The sequence below is a fragment of the Nipponia nippon genome, unplaced genomic scaffold (assembly GCF_047370975.1).
Source record: "Nipponia nippon isolate SJK-2023a ecotype South Korea unplaced genomic scaffold, ASM4737097v1 scaffold_3, whole genome shotgun sequence".
Taxonomy (NCBI): domain Eukaryota; kingdom Metazoa; phylum Chordata; class Aves; order Pelecaniformes; family Threskiornithidae; genus Nipponia; species Nipponia nippon.
In genome coordinates this window covers 90,797,804-90,822,555 of record NW_028262347.1, presented here as the reverse complement: position 1 = coordinate 90,822,555, position 24,752 = coordinate 90,797,804, and the positions used below count along the sequence as shown (strand labels likewise).

The 24,752-nt window shown below is 41.1% G+C and overlaps 2 protein-coding genes across 4 annotated transcripts in view; one reads left to right on the top strand and one right to left on the bottom strand.

Annotated features, from left to right (window-relative positions):
- The first annotated feature begins 568 nt into the window (after positions 1-568).
- SIRT1 (sirtuin 1) lies at positions 569-22,515 on the top strand. Of its 2 annotated transcripts, XM_087765753.1 has the most exons (9): positions 570-1,098; positions 3,756-3,872; positions 5,289-5,530; positions 6,860-7,012; positions 9,630-9,777; positions 13,090-13,169; positions 17,352-17,538; positions 18,914-19,471; positions 20,418-22,515. In XM_087765753.1, the coding sequence occupies exons 1-9, from the start codon at positions 633-635 to the stop codon at positions 20,738-20,740; spliced, it is 2,274 nt and encodes a 757-aa protein (XP_087621879.1). In that variant the 5' UTR covers positions 570-632; the 3' UTR covers positions 20,741-22,515. The 2 variants fall into 2 exon arrangements, with proteins under 2 accessions (XP_087621881.1, XP_087621879.1); XM_087765755.1 differs by lacking the exon at positions 3,756-3,872 and having other exon boundaries at positions 569-1,098.
- Positions 17,613-24,752, bottom strand: part of HERC4 (HECT and RLD domain containing E3 ubiquitin protein ligase 4) — a 49,730-nt gene continuing 42,590 nt past the window's right edge. Inside the window, exons 26-27 of one of the 2 annotated variants that reach the window (XR_015706494.1) lie at positions 23,065-23,288; positions 17,613-18,693 (exon numbers count right to left, since the gene is read on the bottom strand). The gene's annotated coding sequence lies outside the window, so the exon portion shown is untranslated. Of the gene's footprint in view, positions 18,694-21,403; positions 23,289-24,752 lie in introns of those variants that run through there. The other variant, XR_015706493.1, reaches the window with a different exon arrangement.

Genomic DNA, 24,752 nt, shown 5'->3' with positions numbered 1-24,752 from the left:
CCAAGCCGCACCGCAGCCGCCATTTGCCAGGAGCGCCCCGGCGGAGCGGCGCGCCGCGGGGTGAGCCCGGGGGGACGGACAAGCTCCGCAGGGACGGGGTTCCCCCTTCCCGCCGCGGGCGGCCTGCCCCGACGGCTGCCGCCTGCCGCGGAGCGGAGGCCGCCCCTGGGCGCCGCGGCCAGGAGCAGCGCCGGGGCCCGCCCCGCCCCGCTCCCCTCCCCTCCCCTCCCCTCAGCGGCGGCCGCGCCGCTCCCTGCCCCCTCCCGGGCGAGGCTCGCGCGGGGACACGCGGCCACGTGACGAGAAACCGCCACGGCGCGCGGGGCGTGCGCGGAGCCGGGGGGGGGGGGGGGAACTGGCGGGGAGAGGAAAAGGGCCCCGCCGCGCGAGGGCCGAGCCGGCACGAGCGTCACGTGACGGCGGCAGCGCCCCCGCCCCCTCCGCCTCCCCCCCTCACGTGACCCGGTTTGTTGTTGTTGCGGCCTCCGCGGGGCGGGTGCCCGCGTGGGCGGTGGCGCGGTCACGTGCCGGGTTTAAATCGCTCCCTGGGGGTGGGGGAGGGGGCCGCGGCGGAGGCGCTGCTGCGCGCTGCGCCGGGCGGGCGGGAGGGGGGCGGCGGTTGCTACGCCAAGATGGCGGACGAGGAGACTCCGCTCCTCCGTCTGCGCGACGGCGGCCCCGCCGAGAGCGCCGAGCCCGCTCTGAAGCGCCAGCGCCTGGACTCGGGAGACGGCGGCTGCGGGCGGGGCGCGGCGCCCGCCCAACGCCCGGACCGGGGCGCGGGGCCGCCGCCCGCCGCCGCCGTGGCGGCGGAGCTGCCGGGCGAGGCGGCGGCCGTGAGCGCCGATGGCGGCGGCCGGGCGGAGGAGGAGGAGGAGGAGGACGAAGAGGCGGCGGCGGCGGCGGTCTGGAGCGGCGCGGACAATAGGGCCGGGCTGCGGGGCCTGCCCCGGGCGGAGCCGCCTCCGCAGCCGCGGCAGCGGGGCCGGGGGGAGGGGGCGGAGGCGGCGCCCGGCGAAGACGCGGCGGAGGCGGCCATTGGCTGCAGGCGGGCGCAGTGTTCAAACGGGGCGGCCGAGGCGCCGGCCCCGCATCCCGGTGAGGACCCCATCCCTCCCCTCCTCCGCTCGGCCCGGCGGCACGGGCCGCGGGCCGCTCCCTCGCCGCCGGGAGGGGGCGGCCCGGCCGCGCAGCCCGCGTCGGAAGAGGCGGCGGCCGCGGCGGGCTCCCTCCTCCCTGCGCGGGCGCTCGGGGCCGGCTCCGCGCCGGCTCCCCCCGCCGGCTTCTCGCCGCGGCGGCCGCCCGGGCTCTCCCGCCCAGCGATGGCCCCGCGTCGCTCGGGGGAGGGCGGCTCGGTGTGGGCTCGGTGTCCGGCGCGCCCTCCGTCCCCCTGACGAGCGAGCTGCCGCATCCGTTTTTCTAAACCTAGTCAGTCCTCGTCCTAGTCGCTCCTTGTCGGAGCCCGCCGTTTCTTGTGCCGGGCTTCGTAGGAGGAGGTCGGCTCGGCTCTCGCCTCTGAAAACGTTTACTTCGCTGTGTTGCTGGCAACAAGCTATTAAAAAGGAAAAAATCATAAGCCCTGTTTCCTTTTCACAGTTTCTGCCGTGATAATCGTTTTATTTCTGTTTCTTGGAAACTTGCACAGGAGCAGCAGTCTTGAACAATTCTGTAAATAACTTCAAGTGGCAGTCTTGGTTAAGATTTCGGTGACTGCAGCACAAAAGTGACCTGTAATCTTCCACAAAGTTTCTTCGCAGTTCCTGCTGGAAGCGTACTGGTTAGGCAGTACCAGTATGAAAGCACCTTGCATTGCATTGTTGAAACTGATAGGTAGATAGGTTTTGAGGTGCTTTTTTTATTCCTTTTGTTTTTTAAGGTAGTGCTTTGGAAAGACTTCTTAAAAGGTACAAGTATACTGCATTCTGCCAGTGAAGTCTTGACGTTTTATCCCGGAATGCAGTTAAAGATACTTTAACTCCATAGTAAAACCCTACAGAAGATTTCTGCCTGGGCAAAAGCAATGCAAAAGGGAACAGAGCTGTATGATAAGCTTGGAGCAGCCTTGGTATTTGAAAACTTCACCGGAACAGCAGGAGAGTAAAGCTCACGATCGCTCATCAGCGCCTTACACAAATCCTTTTTGCTCAAGTTACTCAGATGCTCGGGCGTGTTTTGCTGTGGGTCGCTTCCTTCTGGCAAGCATCCCCTTTAGTCCTTTGAGGAATCAAATGAATACCCAGGGAGGGTTACAGTTCAAACTGTCGCTTTAGCCCGCCTGTATCTGTCACAGTGTTTCGTAAATACAAGACAACGTGACCTGGATATGCTAGGTCTTTAACAATGTCAGCTTTCATTCGTTGTGCGGTAGGCATAAAGGTCGTTTTAGTAAAACTTGCGCTTCACGCTTGCTGATGCGTACTAATCAACTTTTTTCTTCTTCATAATGCTTTTTGCATAACGTGTTGGCTGATTTAATGCATAATGAGATGGAAGTGAAATGCTGTAAATACATAGATGAATAATAATAGTAACGTCAGCGAGCACCCGTGGTCTCGGAAGAACAAGACAGCAAGTACAAAAAGCAAATTTCTGTCCTCTACGTCCTCTACCTCTTCCCATTCTAATCAGAATAAAGTATTTATGCCAACAAGGGAAAGAACAGGACAACACAATCTCTGAATAAAAAATGATGGTGTTTTGTGGTGGTCTTTATTTAAGAGTAAAGGGAGGTAACCTAGCTAAAATATTGGTGGGGTTGATTCAAATAGAGGTCAAAAACTATTACAGTGATTCTTTGCTTTAGAGAGCATGACTGAAATTGTTCTTTGTTCATAGTCGTAGATTTTCAACAAATTAAGCTACAGTTGCTGTGGCTATTTCTAATAAAGCCAATAAAAGAAGTTTAGTCGTCTAAACTCTAATAAGCCGCTCAGGTTAAAATTTAGATTTCCCCTTATGTGTTAGCTTAGTAACGCATGCTGTAAGACAAGTATCTCGTTCTTCTTTGGACTCCTTCGTCTAAGTACGTGATGAAGTTAGATCGAGTTACTCTGGCTTAAGGCCACGAGCTGTGCTGAAGTAACTGTGCGGTACTCTAAGCCAAACCCAGCTGCAGGGTAAAATGGATGAGATAAACTTAGTGAGGGTGGTTCAAGGTAGCACATTGTCTGTCGTAACTGAAATGTCATAGAAGCGTGTATGTGGTCACCTGCTGCAGCTCAGCTGCGAGATGAGAGCCTAACGAAATTCTGTAACTTGGTCGTAGCCAAATGCGTACGGGTGGGTTTCTTTTAAAACGCTGTGCTCCTAAAACCTAGTCAAAGATTGGTCTCTAAATGGTGACACGGTTTCATTTTATCCTAATTTCTCGGTGAGCTGAATGAAGTGAGAATTGTAAGAAAAAGTAATTTTTAATTGTACTTTTAAAGCATTTGGATTTTTTTTTTTTTGAGATACAAAATCCTTAATGCCCAACACTGTATAGAATGAAAATTTCACTAAGGTCAACATCCAGCCCACTGAAGCCCACTTTTAAGATAGCAAATCCTGCAGTAAATCTCCTGAAGGCTTGAAAGCGTATCTATACAGTCAAAAAAAGTCGACATTTTCTGTGTCTAAGTGACAAAACTGCCTATTTGTAATTCATTGGAATCAAATGTAAGAGCATACGATTTTAGGTTTTGTGATACATTTTAATATATATACCTGTGCCATGTGGCTCAAGTGTAACCCGTCATTGTTGTGCTGTCTTGCAGATAACTTCCTTTTTAGCGATGAAATCATAGCCAATGGTTTTCACTCCTGTGATAGTGATGAAGATGACAGAGCCTCACATGCAAGTTCTAGTGATTGGACCCCAAGACCACGTATAGGTAGAAGCCTGTATAATGTTCTTAGATGCTCTTTGCCTTTGAACAGTTACTTAATTCTTCCCAGTCTTCAAATGATTCCTTCTGTTGCAAAAAAATTGGCAGTTACTCCTTTGGAGCAGCTTAGAGTTGCTGACTGTATTCTGTATGGTATTTAAGGAGTTTAAAAATGAACCTCTTTCAACTTGCTGTATTTTGATTAAAATGGTCAATGTCTTTTTTTTTGTGTAGAAATCCTGCCGTGATCCATATTAAAAGCATACACACAGACTCACTCAATTGAACAGATTTATGGCGTATTTCTAGCCTACGTATTAGTATGAATTCTTTAAGGAGCAAGAAAATGATTCTTGTATGATTTTAGCCAGTCCGTAGGGCTCACTGTCCTAAGTGTAACATCAGCTTGGGAATTATTAGCCTGCATATATATTGCATATTAGCAACAGATAAGTTAAGCACGGCAGTTAGGAACTCGGTAGAAAGTTCTCGCCTCACACGGAGGCAAGATAACTGCTAAGGTCAGTGGTGATTTGCGTGGGACAGTGGCTTCCAGGGTGCAGTGGGGTTGGCACTTGAGGTCTTTTGTCTTACGCAGGCGTGATAATACCACAGGACTCGTTTTGCCAGTATTGATAAGAATAGCAGCAAGAGAACACGTTACGGTAACACAATATTCCGCTTAAAATCTGCCCATACATTGTCTTTGCTGATCCCTCGTTACGAGATCACTGTTGGTACCTTTTGGGTAAATATGTAGAACAATTGTTTTCTTTATATGTATTGTAAGTAGCCTTAGCGATAGCTGTTTGGGTCCTCTTAGTCAGTTCAGCGTCTTAAGATTTACCTATTTTTCTTCTACCGCTCTAATCTTGAGTGTTTCTAGAAGGATTGATTTGATGGCTTTAGGAGGTCATGTCTGAACTCATTAGTGTTAAGCAACTAAAAGAACAACAAAAATCCATGGACTGGTGGGCCCTATTTGTCTCTTTAGAGTGATGTTTTATACTCTGACTAGAAAGTATATGTATGTTTGTTGTCTCTTCAACTTATTACTGTAAATACCTTACAAAATGTTGGGAAAATACAAATGAAGCCATAAAATGGAGATACCTTGTGAAAATCTTGCTGCTAAAGAAGTGCACCTCTAAGAGCCATCAAGTTTCCTATCAACTGGGATTTCTACCTTGACTAACTTTCTATGAAATCCTTCATGGGTTCACATAAAATACTAAGTAAAAACCCCAGCTATACTATCACTTCAGAATTTAGACCAAAGCATCCAGGGGTTTTGATGGACGAAGCATTAAATTGGATTAATAAAATTCTAGTAGCAAGCATTAATAAATGGGACAATGATCGTAATCATCTGAAATACTTGACTCAATTCTAAATATTTATATATTTTTTTCATTTTCTTAGGTCCCTACACTTTTGTTCAGCAGCATCTCATGTTAGGTACAGACCCACGGACAATTCTGAAAGACCTGCTACCAGAAACAATCCCTCCACCTGAACTGGATGATATGACACTGTGGCAAATTGTTATAAACATTCTTTCAGAACCACCCAAAAGAAAAAAACGAAAAGACATTAACACTATTGATGATGCTGTGAAACTTTTACAAGAATGCAAAAAAATAATGGTCTTGACTGGAGCTGGGGTACGTATTGCTGCAACGACAGTGAGAGAATATATAGACAGTTGGTTAAATACTTACCCAGTGCTTTACAGCACAGAGGTGATGTGACCCTCGTAACGTTCGTAATCAAATAATTGTGCTAGATGGGAAGAGGAGGCACAGCTGTCCGCTAGAACGGTGCACACTGCGAGACTGGAGCTTAAGTTGGAAATTAGAAGATCTCTCTTCTTATAAGAAAATATTCTTAAACATTTAAACTCTCAAACAGTTGCGTCCATGCGAAATAGCTATGGAATAAGATCACACCTACCTGTTCCAGAACATTTTCTATCCTAGGCATTTTTTCATTTGAAACAAAGGCAATGATTTTTTAAACAAAATGTCAGTGGATCTCTTAAAATACCCAATGGAGCTAGAGGGGCTAGAAGAATAGGACTCGGAAAAAAAAGAAAAGAGTTGGGCGCGGGGAAGGATTATAAGGAGAGTTTGATTAGATTTCAGCAGACTAAATTTTACTTTTAACATGTGCTGCTCTATGATGGTAATAAGATTACTCTCTGGTTTACTAAAGAACATTTTGAAACTGTTGTACATTTGCAGCTTTATACCTACGTACCAGATCACGATACAAAAGTTGATCATTTTTTGCTTGTGTTGTTCATACGCAGAGGGTGTGACACCATTCAGAAAAGCCGAGTAATTCAAATCAGCTTGCTAGAAAAGCACTGCTACTCCTATTACCCAGCCTTGCTCTTTCTGTAATTGCTCTCACACACCTATTTCTCCTCCTCTTCCCATAGTATTTTGGGGTAGTCTGAGACAATAAATTTTAGTCTTTATTGACTACTACAATGCTTTGATAAACAATGGTTTTTTAACAAAAGGGGTTTATTCATCAAAAGTAATCTATTCTATTACTGTGATAGCATGTAAAAAAAATATTCTGGCCTAAGCTGGCAGATCAATGAACACTTCCTAATCAAATTTAATGCAACGGTATTTTAAATTTGTGTTCACTTCTTACAAAACTTCCAGTAGTAAAAGTATGTTCTGATATCCCATTACTGCCTGTCTGGATTGTGCTAGAGGGTTTTTTGTCAAACTTCGTTTCAGTGCTGTTTCGCCTGCTTGTGATTGGGGAATTGTTATATTGATCCAAAAAAAGAAAAAAAAAAGAAAAAAAAAGAAAAAAAACACCAAATACAGAGAACCCAGACTGGTTTTGTTCTGAATGTCTCTGAGCACTGTGAGCATACAGAAACGTGATTTCCCAAGTAGTTTGTATCGTAGCAACTCTTTATAGCCAAATATGCAGTTTCACTTATTTCAGATTGCAAAAATATATTTCAGGTGTCTGTGTCTTGTGGAATACCTGACTTTAGATCAAGAGATGGCATCTATGCACGCCTTGCTGTAGACTTCCCAGACCTTCCAGATCCTCAAGCAATGTTTGATATAGAATACTTCAGAAAGGATCCCAGGCCATTTTTTAAGTTTGCAAAGGTATGGTTTTCCAACAGTTCTTATCTTGGTCAGTAAAGACAGATAACAGTATTAAAATGCATAAATCAGATACAAAACTATTCAGTTAACAAAAGGGTATCTTTGTCATCTTTTTTAGACAAGATAGAAAAGTATGTTAATATATTGAATTTACTTTAATGAGAGACTTCATTCAGTGGCATAATAACTCTCTCCTTGGGCAGGTCTTTGTAATGTATCGATTTTCTATTCTCAGTGTTACTTCAGTCATCGTATGCAACCACATATTAGCCTTATTAGAAATATTTAGCAACATTCTCTCTCTTTTTTTTTTTTTAAGCTTATTTTTACTGCTCTTGTTGTAAGTTCAGTATATAGACAACCATTCTAGATGGCGTCTCTAATTCTAGGGAGGATAAATACAAACTTGTAGTTATTTGATCAAACCTCAGTAATCTTAGCTGCTGTTACTTTCTCTGAAAAATGAAAGAATATGAGAAACTTTTGGCCAGCACAGGAGTAATGTGGAAAGCTACATTTGAATTTGATATGCTATGGCATGCTCTTCAATGTCATACAATGTATTCACATTTTATCACTGTATTTACAGTAAAGAGGACTAAAGCCGTTTTATGCACTAGTAAGTTCTTGTTTCAGGTTTTGATGTAGCTATCACAAGGATCTGTACATCTTGGAGAATTAAAGCCTTTTTGCAGGGACTGTGTTTGCTTAAAAGGGAGAACACAGCAGTTTTTGGAAAGATGTTAGTGATATTAAATAGTTTAAAAAGCAGGGAGTACCTCTCCGAGACAAGAAGGAATTGTAGAAGCTGTAGACATATGTAGAAACAAAAAAATAATTGCATTTAGTCTGGAATGTTCTTGGGACAAAAAAATAAAAACCAAAATATTATAAGAATTACTACAGGACCAGTAAGGACTTGTGAAAATCAATCACTACTAGTTGTGCTCACTCCTTTCTCCCTTTGCTCACAATTTATACTACTGCTCTATTATGTTATAAAGATTGGAAAAGAAAAATGCATGCATTCTTCAGCTGCTTGGCTTTCTCTGAAAGCCACCTATCCAGATACTAACATGTTTTGATGCTCGCTGGTATACTCAGTTCGTTGGTTTTTAATATTAAAAAAAGAACAACAAAAAAAAAAACAAAAAACCCACAGCAAACAAAAAAAAACCAACTTACTTGAAGCTTGTGTCTAGACAGGTTTTACCAGAAGAGTCCAAATCCAATTTGGCTGATAGTTTTTTACTAAAATAATTTCTCCTCCTTCTCCTTTTCTCTCCATCAGCTCAGTTAGAATATTGATTTCTTACTCTGTGAAATCTTAAGTTCCTTTAATTCTAGGGGCAAAGAACAGCCAAATAAATTTGCAGAGCTCAGTGGCAGAACATGTCTTGCTTCTTCAGACTTAGATATAAAAGCTGTTAGGACCACATGAATATCTGATTATAATTGTGTAATAGCCTAGTCATAATCTAGGTAATAGCACTATGAGCAGTCATTGATCATTGCTGCAGTTTAACTCCAAAGACCCATGTAGCTTCAGAATTATGAGTAACTTGAAATATTTTGGGGAAAAACAAATGCTTTCAAAAAGTCTTTTTTGTTTGTTAATAGTTAGGCTATCTGGTAGCTGAAGGCAGAGCCGTCACAAAGATTAATTTAACAGTTCACTGTTGTGCTGGAACTTTTCGTTCAGCTTTAAGTATCTACTGGTAAAGGTAGGCAGCAGCCTCCTTCTTGTTAACTTTCTTTTGGCCAGTGACTCTTGTGCTTTTTCTGTAAAAAGGCCTCACTTGCCCAGGTGGGACTCCAGCCCAGTTGCTGTTCCGTGGTGAGAGAGTGACTGGAGAGCAGAGGTTCTGGAATTCAAGTTCCTCCCCTGAATAAGTCCTCCTGAGCAGCAGAGTGGTGGTGCTGCTGCTGCTGTCCTCTTTGTCACACAGCAACCAGAGGTGCCACCCGGGGTGGTCGACTCCAGGCAGAGATTCCTAGTGTGACGCTTTCAGCTGGGTGCCCACATGTAATTTTTCCTTTTGGCAGGCTCCTGTGAGCAGACATCAAACCATTCTACAAAAGCGCCTACATTTTTTCCCATATGCTCTTGAGATATACCTTCCTCCTTTACCTTGATCTAATGGGAGGGCTAAGCATCTATCAGGCACGGTGGAATTGCTCTGCTAAGCCGTATGGTTTTAATTGGATGACTGCTCTAACTGGCTAAACTGGCAAAGCTGGTCTGAGTACCACCTGTCTTCCTCTTTATATCCAATGTCATTCTGCTTTCTGGGCTTCCATCTTCTAGGAACGGCTGCTGATAATGCTGAGGAGTAAAAACTGCTTATCCCAAACCGAAAGACCAGAATCCAAATTCCTCATGAAATTTTTGTCAGACTGCAGTTAAACCATATACGTCACCCTGACATGATCAGAAGCTCAGCTGTTGGTAGAAGAGTTGGATCTGAGAGAAATGGCAAAATGCAAAGGGAGTGACGTTAACTGCTGACATAATCATTATTGATAATATTTAGCTCTGTGTGAATTGCTGCAGTTGAAATAAAGACATTGTGTATCCACCCGTTTACACTTTCTAACGTACTTCTGAATTCCCTAGGAAATCTATCCAGGACAATTCCAGCCATCTCTCTGTCACAAGTTCATAGCTTTGATGGATAAAGAAGGAAAACTACTTCGCAACTATACTCAGAACATAGACACATTGGAACAGGTTGCAGGAATCCAAAGGATAATACAGTGTCACGGTTAGTGGTTTTGGTTTCACTTTTCTTATGTGTAGGAATGGTATTTACTGGGGCATCTGACAAGGTAATCGCTATTGCAGTTCAGTTTTTTTTTTTTTTTCTTGAATTGGTATCTCTTGGCAACAAATATTCTGCTTTTAAAATGTTGATATTTTTTTTTTTTTAGGTAGCTTAAGTATTTAAATCAGAAGTGTTTCAAGTGGAAATACTTCTTTCAAGAATTATGCTTGATAAATGGTGGTCTTTGTGTATCAGTGAAGATCCACACCCTGTTCGCACGAGCTTAGACCTTAACTTTTAAAATGTATTTGGTGCTTCTCTGTATTCATGTGTGAGAACATGGTGTGGAAATCAGGCTTTGTGCAGGTCCCTCTCACTATCAATGAAATGGATTTTGGCTGTTACCTGATTCTTTGTTTAGGTTATATTCTATTGAAATCTTAAAATATCGTGACACTTCAGTGACTTTACCTCATGTATAAAATACTGTGCATTAATCACCAGTTCTGTTCAGTTGAATTGAAGATCATCTTGTTACACTTTCAGTGTCATACACATTCTGTAATTATGATACCAAATTAAGTGGAATCTCTTAATAGTTGCTTGATATGCTTTCCATTTCCAAGGACTTGCAAATGTCAAGCTAAAAGTCCAAGGATTCATTTTTAAGGGAAGGACGCAGAAAATTAGTTCTTCAAGTGCATGTTTGGATCATTTAGTAGACTTCTGGCAAATACATTGTTTAAAAGCAGTGTTGGCATGTCTGTAAGACCTGTCTGTCTAATTCCACCTTTTCCAGGGACCAAACTCACTTGATTTCCTTATCTACAAAGCTTAGCTCAGTGCCACATTCATCAATTTTCTTTTTTCAGACAGAGCAAACATGGTGCTCTGTCATGGTGACCAAACAGCACGCTGTAGAATCCTACCTGTCAAATAACCCAAATCTCTAGTTGCCATTTGTGCTTAGGGTGTCAGGCATTTTCTTTTGGTTGTCATTCCGTGTGAGGTATTTATCATGAACTTCTTACACAGCTGTGTTTTTGCACATCACTGCCACACTCAAGCTTCCCATTTTTTTCAGTTGCATGCTACAGTAATTAGATTTCAGACCATCTTTAGTTTATGTCCTGTATAAGTTGATTTTAAATTAAAGAAGATTCTTTAAAAACATGCTATGGACTTGGAGATTTTGAGGCCTTTGGAAATTAGCAAAGGCTGTTTTGAGCGTATCAAGCTTTACCTGACATACAGTTATGCTGCTCTTTAACAAATGCTAGTTGACACTGGTAGTGGCTAAAGAGAAACTGAAACTCTGTTACATAAGGGTTCATACTGCTATATTTATTCTGGGTTTTTTTTGGCTAGCGGTGGCAACGGCAAGTTAATCACCGGTGTGCCAAATGACAAGGAACCTTGTAATGATTTGAGGCGTTCATATATGAGCCTCTGAACCCACTTCACACTGCAGACCTACAGTACGGTTGCTACTATGAAAACTACTGTGTCTTGGATGCATTTTCTGAATTTAAAATGGCTTTTGCATTCAACCAGCATGTCTGGAATTAGATCATATTCCTTGCCATTGCTGTAGCTGAGCAATCAGAGGCAGTGGCTTGCTGGCTACACGACTTGTGTACGGGGCAGCATAACTTCTTGATCGAGTCCTTTTGAGGGTGAAAAATAACTCACATAATACAGTTGCAAGTAGGTGGCAACAGATGCCTCAGACAGGGTTAGGTCTGCTAGCCTGACAGGCGTGTCCCTAACACGCTGCAAAAAGGACTAAATTATTACTATAAACAGATTATAATGAGCAAATAATAACTGTCATACTTCCTGCAATCTTTGGAACCCCTCAAGTTCTGGGAGTTGCCATGCTGAGCAAGCAGTTCAGAAGCTGTACACTTTCCATGCCAGCAGTGATTAGCAGACCTGAACCGCCATGTTGTTCGTAAATGATCTGCTCCAAGTTTTTCTGTGCTTTCACTCTGTTTTACCCACATATGATACCCCCAAAGCATATTTGGATACTGTACTTAGTCCCAGAATCCCTTCATTTAGCAGTGTAAGTGTTGGTTGGCTGCTGTGCATAGGTTATGAGCAGAAAATATCTTTGGTTTGAGTGGTTTAAAATAATACTCCAGATAAAGTTTTTGGTACCTGAGATTTTTAGCCTTTCCTAGCTTCTGCAAAGCTTTCAACATCTTAATGGTTACCTTTCTAAAAGTTTCCTTTTGAAGAGAGACTTTTGTACCCCCTTGTACGTTACTTGGACACAGGGCTTTCCTACTGCCCTCGTTGTCACCATTAGAGATTGGAGAGCTTCAGACTTCTACTGTATGACTGGCACATTCCAGGGCAGGGTCAAAAATATCTCCAAAAAAAATTATTATTTTTTTTTAAGCCTTGTTTCATGGTTAGGAGAAAATTTGTCATTTTTTCACTTCATTCTTCAGCATTCTGTCAGCTTCCAGCATTATTCCTTCAGCAGATAAAAGGCCTTGTAGGCCTTTCTCTCCTGGACACGTGCACACCAAAAGGCCACTCTAGTTTGCCACAGTGACTGTGTATTTTGGTGTGATAGCCACTTGATAAGCTTTCCCTTTAGACAGATAGAGACATGAATCCTCTACCAGATACTTGGGCATCACCTTCAGCTGCTTTAGAAACAGGCCAGTTAGAGCTACCAAGTGGCTGGATGGAGCAACCAACTTAACACCGTCTTGCCAAATATAAACACGGTAGCTAAGCTTGATACCAAGTTCAGAGCTTTCTGGGCTGCGAGAGCACATTCCCGGGTCATGTCCAGCTTTTCATCTACCAGTCCTTCTCCTCAGGGCCGCTCTCAATCACTTCAATCCCTGCTGAAGTCCTTACTCATGCATTTTCTTAGTTGTTTTGTCCTTTGATAACTACAGTTTCTTGAGTTCACGTGGGTTCATGTCCTGCCACTGCTGTTTGCAGGGCTGTTGCTGCTACCGTTAATTGTGTAAAGAGGAAAAGGGAAGGTTCTGTTCTCTCCTCCTTGTATATGCTTGCACAGGTTGGGGGAATGAGAGGACACAACATAATTTTTGTTGACATGTATGTGGTATATCCTACTCCTAAAACAAGATTTCTGCTGACTAACATCTAGAAGAACTATTTTTAGTACTACAAGTATCTTATCTTTATTTTAAATTACTTTTTAATGACTGATTTTTATAGCATTGCAGCATAACAGCCTTTGTGTCAAAAGAGGTTGGGTAAAAAGACCAAATCTGAATGACTGAAAATCCTTATTTCTACCATACGGGTTTTTCCCCTCAGGTTCCTTTGCAACAGCTTCCTGCCTGATCTGTAAATACAAAGTCGATTGTGAAGTTGTTCGAGGAGATATTTTCAATCAGGTAAATACCTACTTTAACTCACTGCAGCTTTCTAATAAGTAACTCTCAAAAAGCCCCCAAAACACCACCCTTGGATTGCTTAAAAGATCTGCTTTTAAAGGGCTACATATCTTCGCATGTATTTCATAAAAGTGCCTATCTGTATTTTAGCATTGCCTCTAGTACTTAAAAGTATACTCAAATCCTATACTGCAAAAATTAGGTAATGGGAAAAAGCAGAACAAAACCATAGGAATCCATCTTTAATGGCACCTCCAAGAAAAGTGGAGGTTAAAATGGTAAGTAGAAAGTTGGATTTATACCTGTTTTAAGTTAATGTCAGTCACACTGAGAAAGCATTCTTATCTATTTGTAACATCAGTTGCTCTTTGAGCATTTACCTACGTTAAAAATATGTTTAAACAGTAGATGATGCACGGAGAAATTGCTAACTACAGAGCAGCCTCCGAGCAAGGAAGAGGATCAAATGAGATGTCTGACATGTGCTTTCTAGGACTTCTGAACTATTCTATATTCCAGACTCCCCACATCTGGGTGTGAAGTGCCCCAGGGCCAAGGCAGGAGTTAGTTCTGCTCTGTCAGAGCAGGTGAACCTTTGGCTTGGTGAGACTCTCTTTGCTCTTCTTCTCCTTTTGAAGGAAGAGAGATGATGATTCTCTGATCAAAAAGATCTTATTTATACAAATGGAAGGGGACTCTCTTTCTGCAGGCTCATGCGCTTTTGATAAATGCTTAGAGTCCACAGTTGCAACTTTAGATGAGAAACATGGAACGGATGTAAATTTTTCAAGTATTACATTTGAAATGAAACTCGATGAAAGCCTTCCAGAAGAGATGTTTGAGTTAAAGCTTTAAGAAATGTGACCCTCATAATCCTGAAGCTTTGTAACACTGAAACATTGAATGTGAAATCTGGTTTACTTTGCTATTAAGAATATTATTTTTGAGAACTTTTTGTCTTGCAGATGTTTGCTGCTCCTTTACCTTCAAAGCCAGCTGGTTGGAGTTTAGGGTTTTTTTCCTTCTAAGCAACCATTCCTAAGCGTTCTGTACTTTTCTGTTTTGATTGTTAGTGGTCAGGACTCCTTTTCCTAACAGCACTTTAATCATCGTACATTTATATGCTGAACCAAACTTCTGCCCTGATGGCCCGTCCCTGCTGGTGGTCAGTAATGGAAGCGTGGGGAAGTGGAGAGAAGAAGCCTGTAGCAGCACTTCTGCATGAGAACAAAGAGGGGTCTCTCTCCCGAGATGAGACTGAAGGAGCTTTTTACACTCAGTCTGTCAGCCCTAATCTTACAGTACTGTTGCCAGGTATATCTTTCCAGGGCAGGCCCTAGCTGTAATACTGAATTATTTTCATATTGCCAAATATAATTTCACACAACAAGAAACAGCGCTATTGAAAGAAAACATATCCTTCCTCCTTTATGCCTGAAAAAAAAATTGTTCTATTTGTCATCATTATCTTTATTCCGTAGCCTGCATTTCCCAAACCAGTGCTATGCAGTTTCTTTTTCTGTTGCCTCCCTAGGATATAGAATTTGGTTCCTTAGATATCAAAAGAAACCTTTTCTGTACTTAGGAAACAAAACACCATCCATTTCAACAGCTTTGTTCTCTAACAAGTCCCCTGTCACAAAAACGGTTTTGGCAGCTGGGTCCCAAAAGATAGTCCAGTTTCTAGTCTCTGCTGTGCTCCACTACTTGAAAGTTCAGTTATACATGGCCCCGGGTCCTTAGTTTTCCCTAACAATACTACCTTTCCTTTGCTCTGGTCCATCCTCTGATGGTTGTGTTTCAGCATCTTTCTGCCAGGATCTCCTTTCAACATATTACAGACTGAAAATTGTTTGAGATGATCTGTTTAGAAAACTACCAATTTCTTGTTGCTGCTCTTCATTCTTTGCCACTTCCAAGATAATGTGCTAGTTCCCTGTAGCATGATTCTTTCTCTTGGTTGCTGTACACAGCCATGCTTCTGGATGAGAAGCAGCAGTAGTTCTAAATCACACAGATAGAACTTTGGAGTAAAACAATTTTCAGTCACTTCCAAAAATATCACTTTTACTTTGCTTTTGACTATTTTAGGCAGCTTCAAGAAATAGTGAAAGGGTCTCAGATTTAGGAAAAGGCCCAAGAAATGGAAAACATGCACCAGTTCTTGGATATTCTTAAACCAACGTAATCTTTACTAATCTTGTTTTTGATGCATGGATAACATTAATAGTCAACGAGAAATGCCATTTCTCTTTCATTAGAGAAATAGATCAGCAGAGGTGGTTGGGTTTTAGTGGAGCGCTTCTTCTGGAGGGAGAGAGGACCCTAGGCAAGTGAGTGGCCAATTATCTAGCTTTAACTTCTTGGTATCAATTTCAGCTCTTGGAATAGATCTCCCCCCTTACTGACGACCTTTCTGAGGATTAGCAGAGAAGCTGGTGAGTAGTGTAGTGTTGAAACGCATTTATGGGCCCATTACAGCGACTCAGATGATTTGGATAGGGACATCAGTTGCCCTACAGAGATCCATTAAGTCACAAGTCATCGGACTTCTGTGAGAAATGATGGAAACAGAGTTAATATTACTTGGTCTCTTTAAATCAAAAGTTAGAGCTCTTCATTTCATCCTCCTCTTAATACAGAGCAAATTCTTTTCCCTCCTTAAGCTTCCAACTGAAAGTGCAAAGACATCACTAACATAACAGAAGAGACAGCAGGGTAAAAAGCTTCAGAAAAGTTTCAGCTGTTGGTGTGTTACGAGCTCTCTTTCTAATATGTGAAGATCCGAGGAAAAAGTTCAAGATCCATTCTACCCATCTGTGCCTTTTTGGGGAATACTTTAGTTGGTTTCCGTTTAGCATGGGGTTACTGGACGCTCTTTAGCTTGGGTATGTTGTGAAGGTTTCCTCCATACCAGTTCCTAGGTCGTGTGCCATATTGCTTCTTATGCATCCCTCCTACCAGGTTCTCTTCAAAGGATTGGATTCTTTGTTCAAAGACTTAAATTTTTGGGAAAGGTCCTTTGACACTAGAGGAAGACCTTTTACTTGTGATGTTTTCTCATATGGAAAGCATTGTCTTTTGTCTGCAGACATCCATAAACTAGTTCTTTGATTTAAACTTTCTAAGTTCTGTATTATTTTTTCTGCATATATTCTGTGTACAAGAGGGAGTTGTTATGCATTTAAATGTCAGTTTTCATCTATTTTCCTATTACAATAGGTAATATACATCTCTTTACACCTTTATATAGCACTAATTTGCTTGTGATGACTGCTATAGGATTGCAGCTACATTTAGCTCCTTAGATTTATTCCGCGGTATCGTATTTTAACACTAGAAGACGCGAACTATTTGAAAGAAATGTTGCTTAGTAACTGAAGTATTGTCTGTACGTACTCACATTGCTCATCTTCTTGTTTTTCTTCTCTCTGAAGAAGTCTTAAGACAGGAAAGAGTTGAAAGATCAGAAAATCCACTGGTTTCAGGAGGAGAGGGAACCTACTTCTCCACAAATGTAATTCTTGTCCACTTTTTTTAGTGAACAAGGATTATGCTCTATTTTTGAAGGAATTGGAAAAGTTTAAAAGGGAGACCAAACAAAAGTTCTTCCCTGTGTTCTTCTCCTGTATGCTTTTTGCTAGCCACAGCAAAAATGCTTTTTTTTGCTACAGCGCCATGTTGCTTTATGTGTGTAACACACATACATAGGCTTTTGGAGGAGAGGAGAAAGTAGAGCGGTAAAGCTCTGCAATATACTCTTTGATTAGGAAGGGGTTTATATCAGATCCTATAGTGGAAACTGACAGTGAAATCTATGGTTTTGCTCTGATTAAACCAAGAAAAATACATTCCTATCAAGCAGCTCATTGGTGCCGAGCATGACTTCTGGACTTTGGCTTAGTCGTCAGATAAGAACTGTGGTGTAGATCTGCGTGGTTTCTCCCTTTTGACTTAAGAGGACTCCCTCTATATTCCTGCTGCAGTTTTATTTCTGTGTGCAGTTGCTCCAGGCTAGAGCAGGAAATATACTTGTCTGTACATCCACAGAAAAATGAAATGAGGAAATAATCACTGAAACCTCCTTGTCTTTTCCCAAAATAAGTCACTGTGAATTGCTAAAATCTGAGGTTTTCAAGGGCGCAGCCTTGAACTGTAGTAATAGAAGCTGTTCTCATGCAGGTTGTACCTCGATGTCCCAGATGTCCACCTGATGAACCGCTCGCTATCATGAAGCCAGACATAGTGTTCTTTGGAGAGAACTTACCTGAGCAGTTCCATCGTGCCATGAAGTACGACAAAAATGAAGTTGATCTCCTTATTGTTATTGGGTCTTCACTGAAAGTAAGACCAGTAGCATTGATTCCAAGTAAGTGACTATCTCTGGTAATATTTTCTTCCAAAAATTTGGATCAAAAGTGAAATTCTCAGTTAAGAGCTCTAAAAAATGCTTTAGGCTTGATTCAGTGACAAAACTAGATTAAGCATCTAGTTTTCTAAGATGAAAACTGATTGCCTATGTAAAGCTGAAATGCAAAATAGAGAAAGTAACAAATTCTAAGTGCTTTTTCTACACTTCAGGCAGATCTCAATGTGAAATGATAATGTGAAAAACTACTCTCCTAAAACTTGACTTTGTTCTGAGATTCAGTTCATTTCTCTCCCTGCTTGCAGTATGCTTTCAGAGTTACTTGAAAGATTTAGAAAGGAATCATCTTTAAAAAGATAAACGTAGCATCAAAAAATCAGATCAAGTACATCAGGTGTCTGAGTTGTAGCTTATGTTAAAGTCAGTACTTAATACTAAATGATACGCAGTGGGCATTATATAGTGTGTCACCATTTGGATCCTTAGCTTTTAAAAGTGATACAGAAAAACATCTCTGCTAATATATGTTATAGAAAAACGCCCTTCGGGAAGGCTGAGAAAATGCCATGACAGGCAATTTATTTGCCTACTGAGTGCGAGAGCTACTGGTACTGAAGAAATTCTCTTCAGGTGTAAGCCTGAGAAGCACATGGGCTTAGCAGCTCCTCTTAACTGGGAACAGTACCGCACCCATGGCCTTTGTAGTAACATCCTCTTTGCTGTACAAGAGGCAGAGCCTAGTGTTTGGGCTGATGGGAAACGCATAAGGACTGCAAAGTTAGGATCCACTACACAAACCGTTGCTCTTTCTGTGTCCTAGAACTGGATTTCATCAGCTGGTTATCTGAAGAATCGATGCTAGGTTACCAAACTGGCAGGTTTTGGAAGCCTAAATGTCAGAAATGGGTTGAGCAACCCTGTACAGTGTAGACCATACCTGGAAGTATTTTGACCTAATTAATGGGATGTCATTTACCAGCAGTATATTCTTTATGTGCACTTAAGGACATAAAATGAATACACAAAATCAACACAGTTCTTCTAAGAGATTATAGTACTAATTTTAATAATCTTTTTAACACTTGACCAAACATTGCTGTAGTCAACATTTCTGTGCATGTGTTTCTTGGTGATGGAGGAGAGGAACACTTTTTGCTGGAAAAAAACAGAAGAAAAAATCTATATAGGCTACAGTAGGCATAGCACCTCAAACTGCTATTGTTAAATTTGAGATTTGCCTGTCTTCTTCCTGATCTGTCTGTTTTGGTCTTGTTGCAAGTGAATGTATGAAGAGAAGTCTGAGGAATCAAACTGTCTAAGATCTCTGCTGAAAGTGAAACTGTAGTGACTACCTTTAAATTCTCTCTCTCTGTAGGTTCCATCCCCCATGAAGTGCCTCAGATCTTAATTAATAGGGAACCTTTGCCTCATCTACACTTTGACGTGGAGCTTCTTGGAGACTGTGATGTTATTATTAATGAATTATGTCAAAGGCTAGGTAGCGAATACACAAAACTTTGCTACAACTCAGTAAAACTTTCAGAAATAACAGAAAAGCCTCCCCGAACGCACAAGGAGCTTGAAATACACTCAGCCGAGCTACCGCCTACCCCTTTAAACATTTCGGAAGACTCTAGTTCACCAGAAAGGATGACTCCACCAGATACTTCGGTGGTGTCTTCAGAACACCCAGCTGAATGTAAGGTAGAAAACTGTGATCCTGCCTCAGAAACTAAAGGGACCTGCACAGAGGAAAAGCTTCAGGAGACACAGACATCAGAAAACCCTGAAAATCCTACTAGTGAATTAATGAACTCTGAAACAATGAAGGAAAATGGATCTAACAATGGAGAAAATAAAGAAAAAAATGAAATATTGAAGAAGTGCTGGGTAAACAGATCTGCGAAAGAACAGATTAGCAAAAGGCTGGATGGTAAGTTTTGACTCATTTCAGTATTTTGCATTTTTTGGCCAAGATGTTTATTCTAGACTTACTTTAAAGCAATAAGTAAGTTACCCTTGAGGGAATCAGTGGGCTTTGGTGGTTGTTTTTGTTCAGACAAGTGTCTACGTAACTCATCATTGTATCGTTTATTTCTTTTGGAGAAGCCAATAGGAAATTTTTTTTGTAATTCATAATAGCTTTTATAATCAGTGATTACATACTCCCTAAAAAGATCAAAGTTTAGGAGGTTGAAGGTATGTATAAAAAAATAAATGGGTTTCTAACATTTTCAAATGCATTTTCAGAAAAATTAGTTTGATCCTCGAGTGTTGAGAAGCTGGTCACACTAGGTCATAATTTGGTATGGCAGTAGAACTGAAAGGTGAAGTCACGATAGGAGTTGAAAAAGCAGATTTCGCAGCTGGAGCCAGGCACATTTTGAAGGAAACTTTAGACTTTCCAAGGAAGCCTTCCAGTATGCAGTCTCTTAACTGATGTAAGGAGTTATCACACTAGAAAATCAGTATGGATGAAGAACGAGGTATTAAATTGCAACTTTCCAAAGCAAAGGCTGTTTTTAAACTTTGTCAAGTACTTGGTGCAGTGGGTTCCAGTTCTGTTACAAATAATGGAAATCTAGCTGTGAATATGTGTACCAATGAAAAAAACTGCTAAACCCTGAAGTTTAAATGCTCTTTTTTGTCAAAGGGAGGGAGGAGAAGGAATGCTGAGCGTTCCAGCGAAGCGTTTATGTGCTTCATAATAAATACACGTACATTGAAATAAATGCGTTCTAATGTAACCTGATTTGTCAGTTAAGTTTTGCTGTTGAAAATACATACATGCAGGTAGGTACTTTCTAACCAGAAGTCTGCAAGACCTTGTATGAATAATTTATTTTAGCCTTTTATTGACTTTTAAAATTCTGTTTCAGGTACTCAGTATCTATTTTTGCCACCAAATCGCTATATTTTCCACGGTGCTGAGGTTTACTCAGATTCTGAAGATGATATCATATCTTCTAGCTCTTGCGGGAGTAGTAGTGAAAGTGGTTCATGTCGTAGTCAGAGCTTAGATGTGGAGGATGAGAGTGAGATCGAAGAGTTTTACAATGGCATAGAGGATGAGGATGCTCCTGAAAGGGAAGAGGAACCTGGATTCGGGGAAGATGGAGTTGAACAAGATGAATCGGCAGCCGATGAATCAGCTTATGCAAATGAAGCTGCAGGGACTGATCATCCAAGCAACAAGTTGTAAAGTGATCACTGACTGGTTACAGGAACTTTCCACCAGCATTAGGAGCTTTGGCATGTCAGAATGAATGTTTACGTCTGAATTTAGAGCAACAAAACCATAAGGATGTAGTGTTTATAAACAACTAAAACAGATTTTCATGCTTAGTTTTTTACCTTTTTCAATAAATTCTATTACTGCGCACTCAACACTAACTCATTTTTTTTTTTTAAAGGTACTAGGAATATCTAAACAATTGTCACTATGTTCACTTTTAAGTTCATCTGTCTGATCAGGCATCCGTGTATATAATACATATTTTTGCTTAATGAATTTCAGCTTATGTTATTTTTAAACAGTTTTGAAAAAGCCATTGGAATGTTAAACTAATATAAAGGGAACAGCTAATTTAGACCAAAGAATGGTATTTTCACACCTCTTGCTTTGTAACAGTTTGGTTTATTTAAAACCTTCTTAGGCTTCTGCTAAACCTTTCATTCTCGCCTAGTCTGTCATTAAACACTGGCATTTTCTAAGACCTACTGTGGCAGCTAATTTTTTTGCTTTAACAGTTACTTTGTATGTTTGAGACATACTTAAATGTGAGTAGATAGTTAAATGGAAACAAGACAGTGAGCACTTGAGAAATCCTATGTTTTTTAGACTGATCAAGAAGTGCTGTGAAAATGCTTAGGTTGCTGAGTTTAATACTTCCTGTGGACATGAAGCGATGTTGACATTGGCTCCTTAGCAATTATAATACTGGCATTTTAAACAAAATGGATCCCCCACGGTAGAAGTTTTTCACATTGCATACAAAAGTCAAATATAGCACAGCTTGCATTGAAAATAGCATTTGATAAATTGCCAAGGCTCTGATGTGGAAGCTAGGCTGAGTTCAGAATAGTGTTTCTACCAGCATGTGAGAAGGTGCAAAAAATAAGCTCTTCCTTTATACTTATGGATGCAACGAAACCAGGAGAAGCTAGCTCAGATACCAAGGGCCTCTGCTTACACTGCTGAGTGGATAAAACAAACACAGATTAATAACCTAACCTGGAAGCACGCTGCTTTGAGGTCATATCTCAGGTTAGGAAAATAATTTTCCACCTGCTAGCTCCACCTTGCATATTAAAAGCAAAGCAGCTACTCAAATTATTACATTGTATATTCAAGTGTTAGGCTGCCTTAAAACTGGATGTTGCAAATTTTCAAGTGCAGATTGTTTCCAAGCCTTTAGAACTATTTTGTAAAATTGCACAGTGCAGTAGTAAGTGAAACAGCATTTTTCTATAAACCACTTTTTCAACATTGGCCCAAATGAACTCTACGATGTAGATTATTCATATACTTTGCTTTAATATTTATTACATTTTGGAAGATGTATAGTAGCTGTTCTTTGAACATAAGATACATCAGTTAATAAATATTTAAGAACAGCTTCCTGTGTTCACGAGAAAATGTTGGCATGTTGTCTCATTGTCCAAATTTAATACAGCTCTTATTTGGCTACACTAAAGAATGCAATATGTTTAGTTTTCACTTGCATGTCACAACGTATTAGTTTGTGCTATAGGAGATATTTTAAATTGAAATACTTTGTTTTAAATTATTTTTACAGTGAGGATTGTTTTCTGCTCTTTTATATTGTATATAGTGTCTTTTATGTAATCTACTGGCATATGTTTTGTAGAAGACTGTTTAAAATGACTGGCTATCTTCCTGCAACTTTTGAAATACAAAACCAGTGTTTTATACTCGTACACTCTGTTCTAAAGTCTATTAAAATTGTCATTTGATTCCTGGTTTCTGTTAATTTCTAGTTAGATCTTAAAAACTTAACAAAAGATGCCCTATAAAGTCAAGGTATACCCTAGCTAATGTAAGGCATTATATAGTAAATTGCTTTTTTCCACCTGCCTCCTTGGGAAAAAAAAAAAAAAATGCGCCTGCATGAAGGTACTCTGCACTGTCTTGGTAAAATGACCTCCTAAACCACAATGCATTGTTGTCCTTCAGAAAACTACTTTTCTCCTTCCAAACCCTACGTTAACTTTAGATGTATTTGCTGAACAAGAGTGTTTATTTCTGCTGGCATTCCAGTACCTTGCAGCCCTGCCACCCTTTCTCTGCCCAGCCCAAAGCTTCCTTGCTGTTTGGCGCTTGCTGCTTCCACCCCAACCCCGAACAGCCACGTCTGGGAGAAGCTCCCTGTAAGGAACCTGCACCACACGGGAGTTCGGGGCATGTTTTGGCATCGCGTACACAAATATTGCGCTTGTGTTTTGTCTTCACGCAGGTAATGCTGACAGGTAAAGCCTGTGTTTCCCTTTGGGGGGTGGTCTCACCTGCCCGGTGCGGCCGCAAATGAAGCCCAACTGCAGAGAGCCCTGGGTGGGTCGGTCCGTGGTTTATCCCGTGGCTTCCTGGGGGCTGCGGCCGTACTGACCCCACGCACACTGCAAAGATCCACTCCTGGTGGCCCTCGAGGGCCAGGGCCCAGTTTAACTGGTTCTCCACTATGTAACACCTTACTACGTCGATGATTCCACTGTACATCTGAACCACCATCCTTCAAATATAAATTACATTCGTATTAGGCAAAAAAAAATATTTATAAAACTTGCACACTTCAGACATGAAATAAAGTATTAAAATTACTAAGAATTTTTTTACACAGATGTTTCCCTATCAATTGCTTATTACTCTGAAAGGACTTGAAAACTTTTTTTTTCTAGAATAAAACAGCTGCACCTTTTTCTACATCTAGATGAAGAAGTTTTGCTTTTTGTTCTTTCTTGTATCTTTGACAATATTATTTGAACAGAAGAGGAACCCCAAACTGCAATGTGTCACCTTATTCCTCCATTTCACACGCTATCCTTTCCCTGTAGCGAAGATGTCATCTTTAAATATTGCTTAAAACAACCATAAGGCAAATGATGGGGATGAGGAGAGGAAACATTTGGTATCACAGCTCTTTGTCACCCCGAAGTATTCAGCATCTTACATGAAATTCATCTGGAAGCATGGAAGAGCGTGTTCAGTTCCAGCTGTAATATGTACAGTCTCAAAAAGGGAGATTACTTATTTTTCTCATAATTTGCATTACTACCCTATGAAAGCATCTTAATCCTCTTTCTTAGTATTTATATTAAATGGACAGACTGAAAAAAGCTAAGTACAGGCATTTGTTCAACAAGACGGTGCCATTCCCCAGCCCCCTTTCAGCCTATTTTGATGCATTAGATGCAATAATGACCTTGCAAAAGTATTTCAAGTGATGTAAAAGAAGTCCATATTTTAAAATCTTGTAATGATTTTTTTCTTAATGTATTCTCTATGGGTCTATCTTGAATCCAGTACATTTTTAATTAGTGTTTTTGATTATGGAAAATACATGATGTTTTTAAATGCATGACAGCAAAGTGTTGAACAATATCAAATTGGGAGGGGCTACAGGAGTACAAAATTTGAATGAAACCAGCATTCAGAATCAATCTGGAAAACTGAAAAAAAGTTTGAGAAAAAGGAAGTCGCAGTTCAGTACCTTAAGTTCAATATCTATGCTTAAATACCAAATCAGAATGGTCAAATCTTAAGGCAGTTGCAATTACTTGCATAATATACTTACCTACAGAGTGACTGGAGAATAAAATCCAGTTCCAAATGCAGAATTTCAGGCTAAAACAACTGGCCATGTCTATGTAACAATGGGGTTCTAAACCAGCTATAACTAATCAAGAAAAGTCATGGAGTCATAACAGTACCCTTAGTATAGTCACTCTTTGCTCAGCAGTTTTGAGAAGACACACAGGCTGCTAGGACTTAGTAGGAAAAGTAATAATAATATTAATAATGGTGCATGAAGGGAAGAGAGTTGCTATTTACTCTCACAAGATGAGGCCCAAGGACCAGTCAGCTGCAGATGCAGAAAAGCAGAAGCAATGAAGTAAACCATCGCACACAAACTGTGGAACTCGCTCGTGTAGGACGCTGTGGGAGCCCAAAGTGGCCTGAAAAACGAATTGGGCAA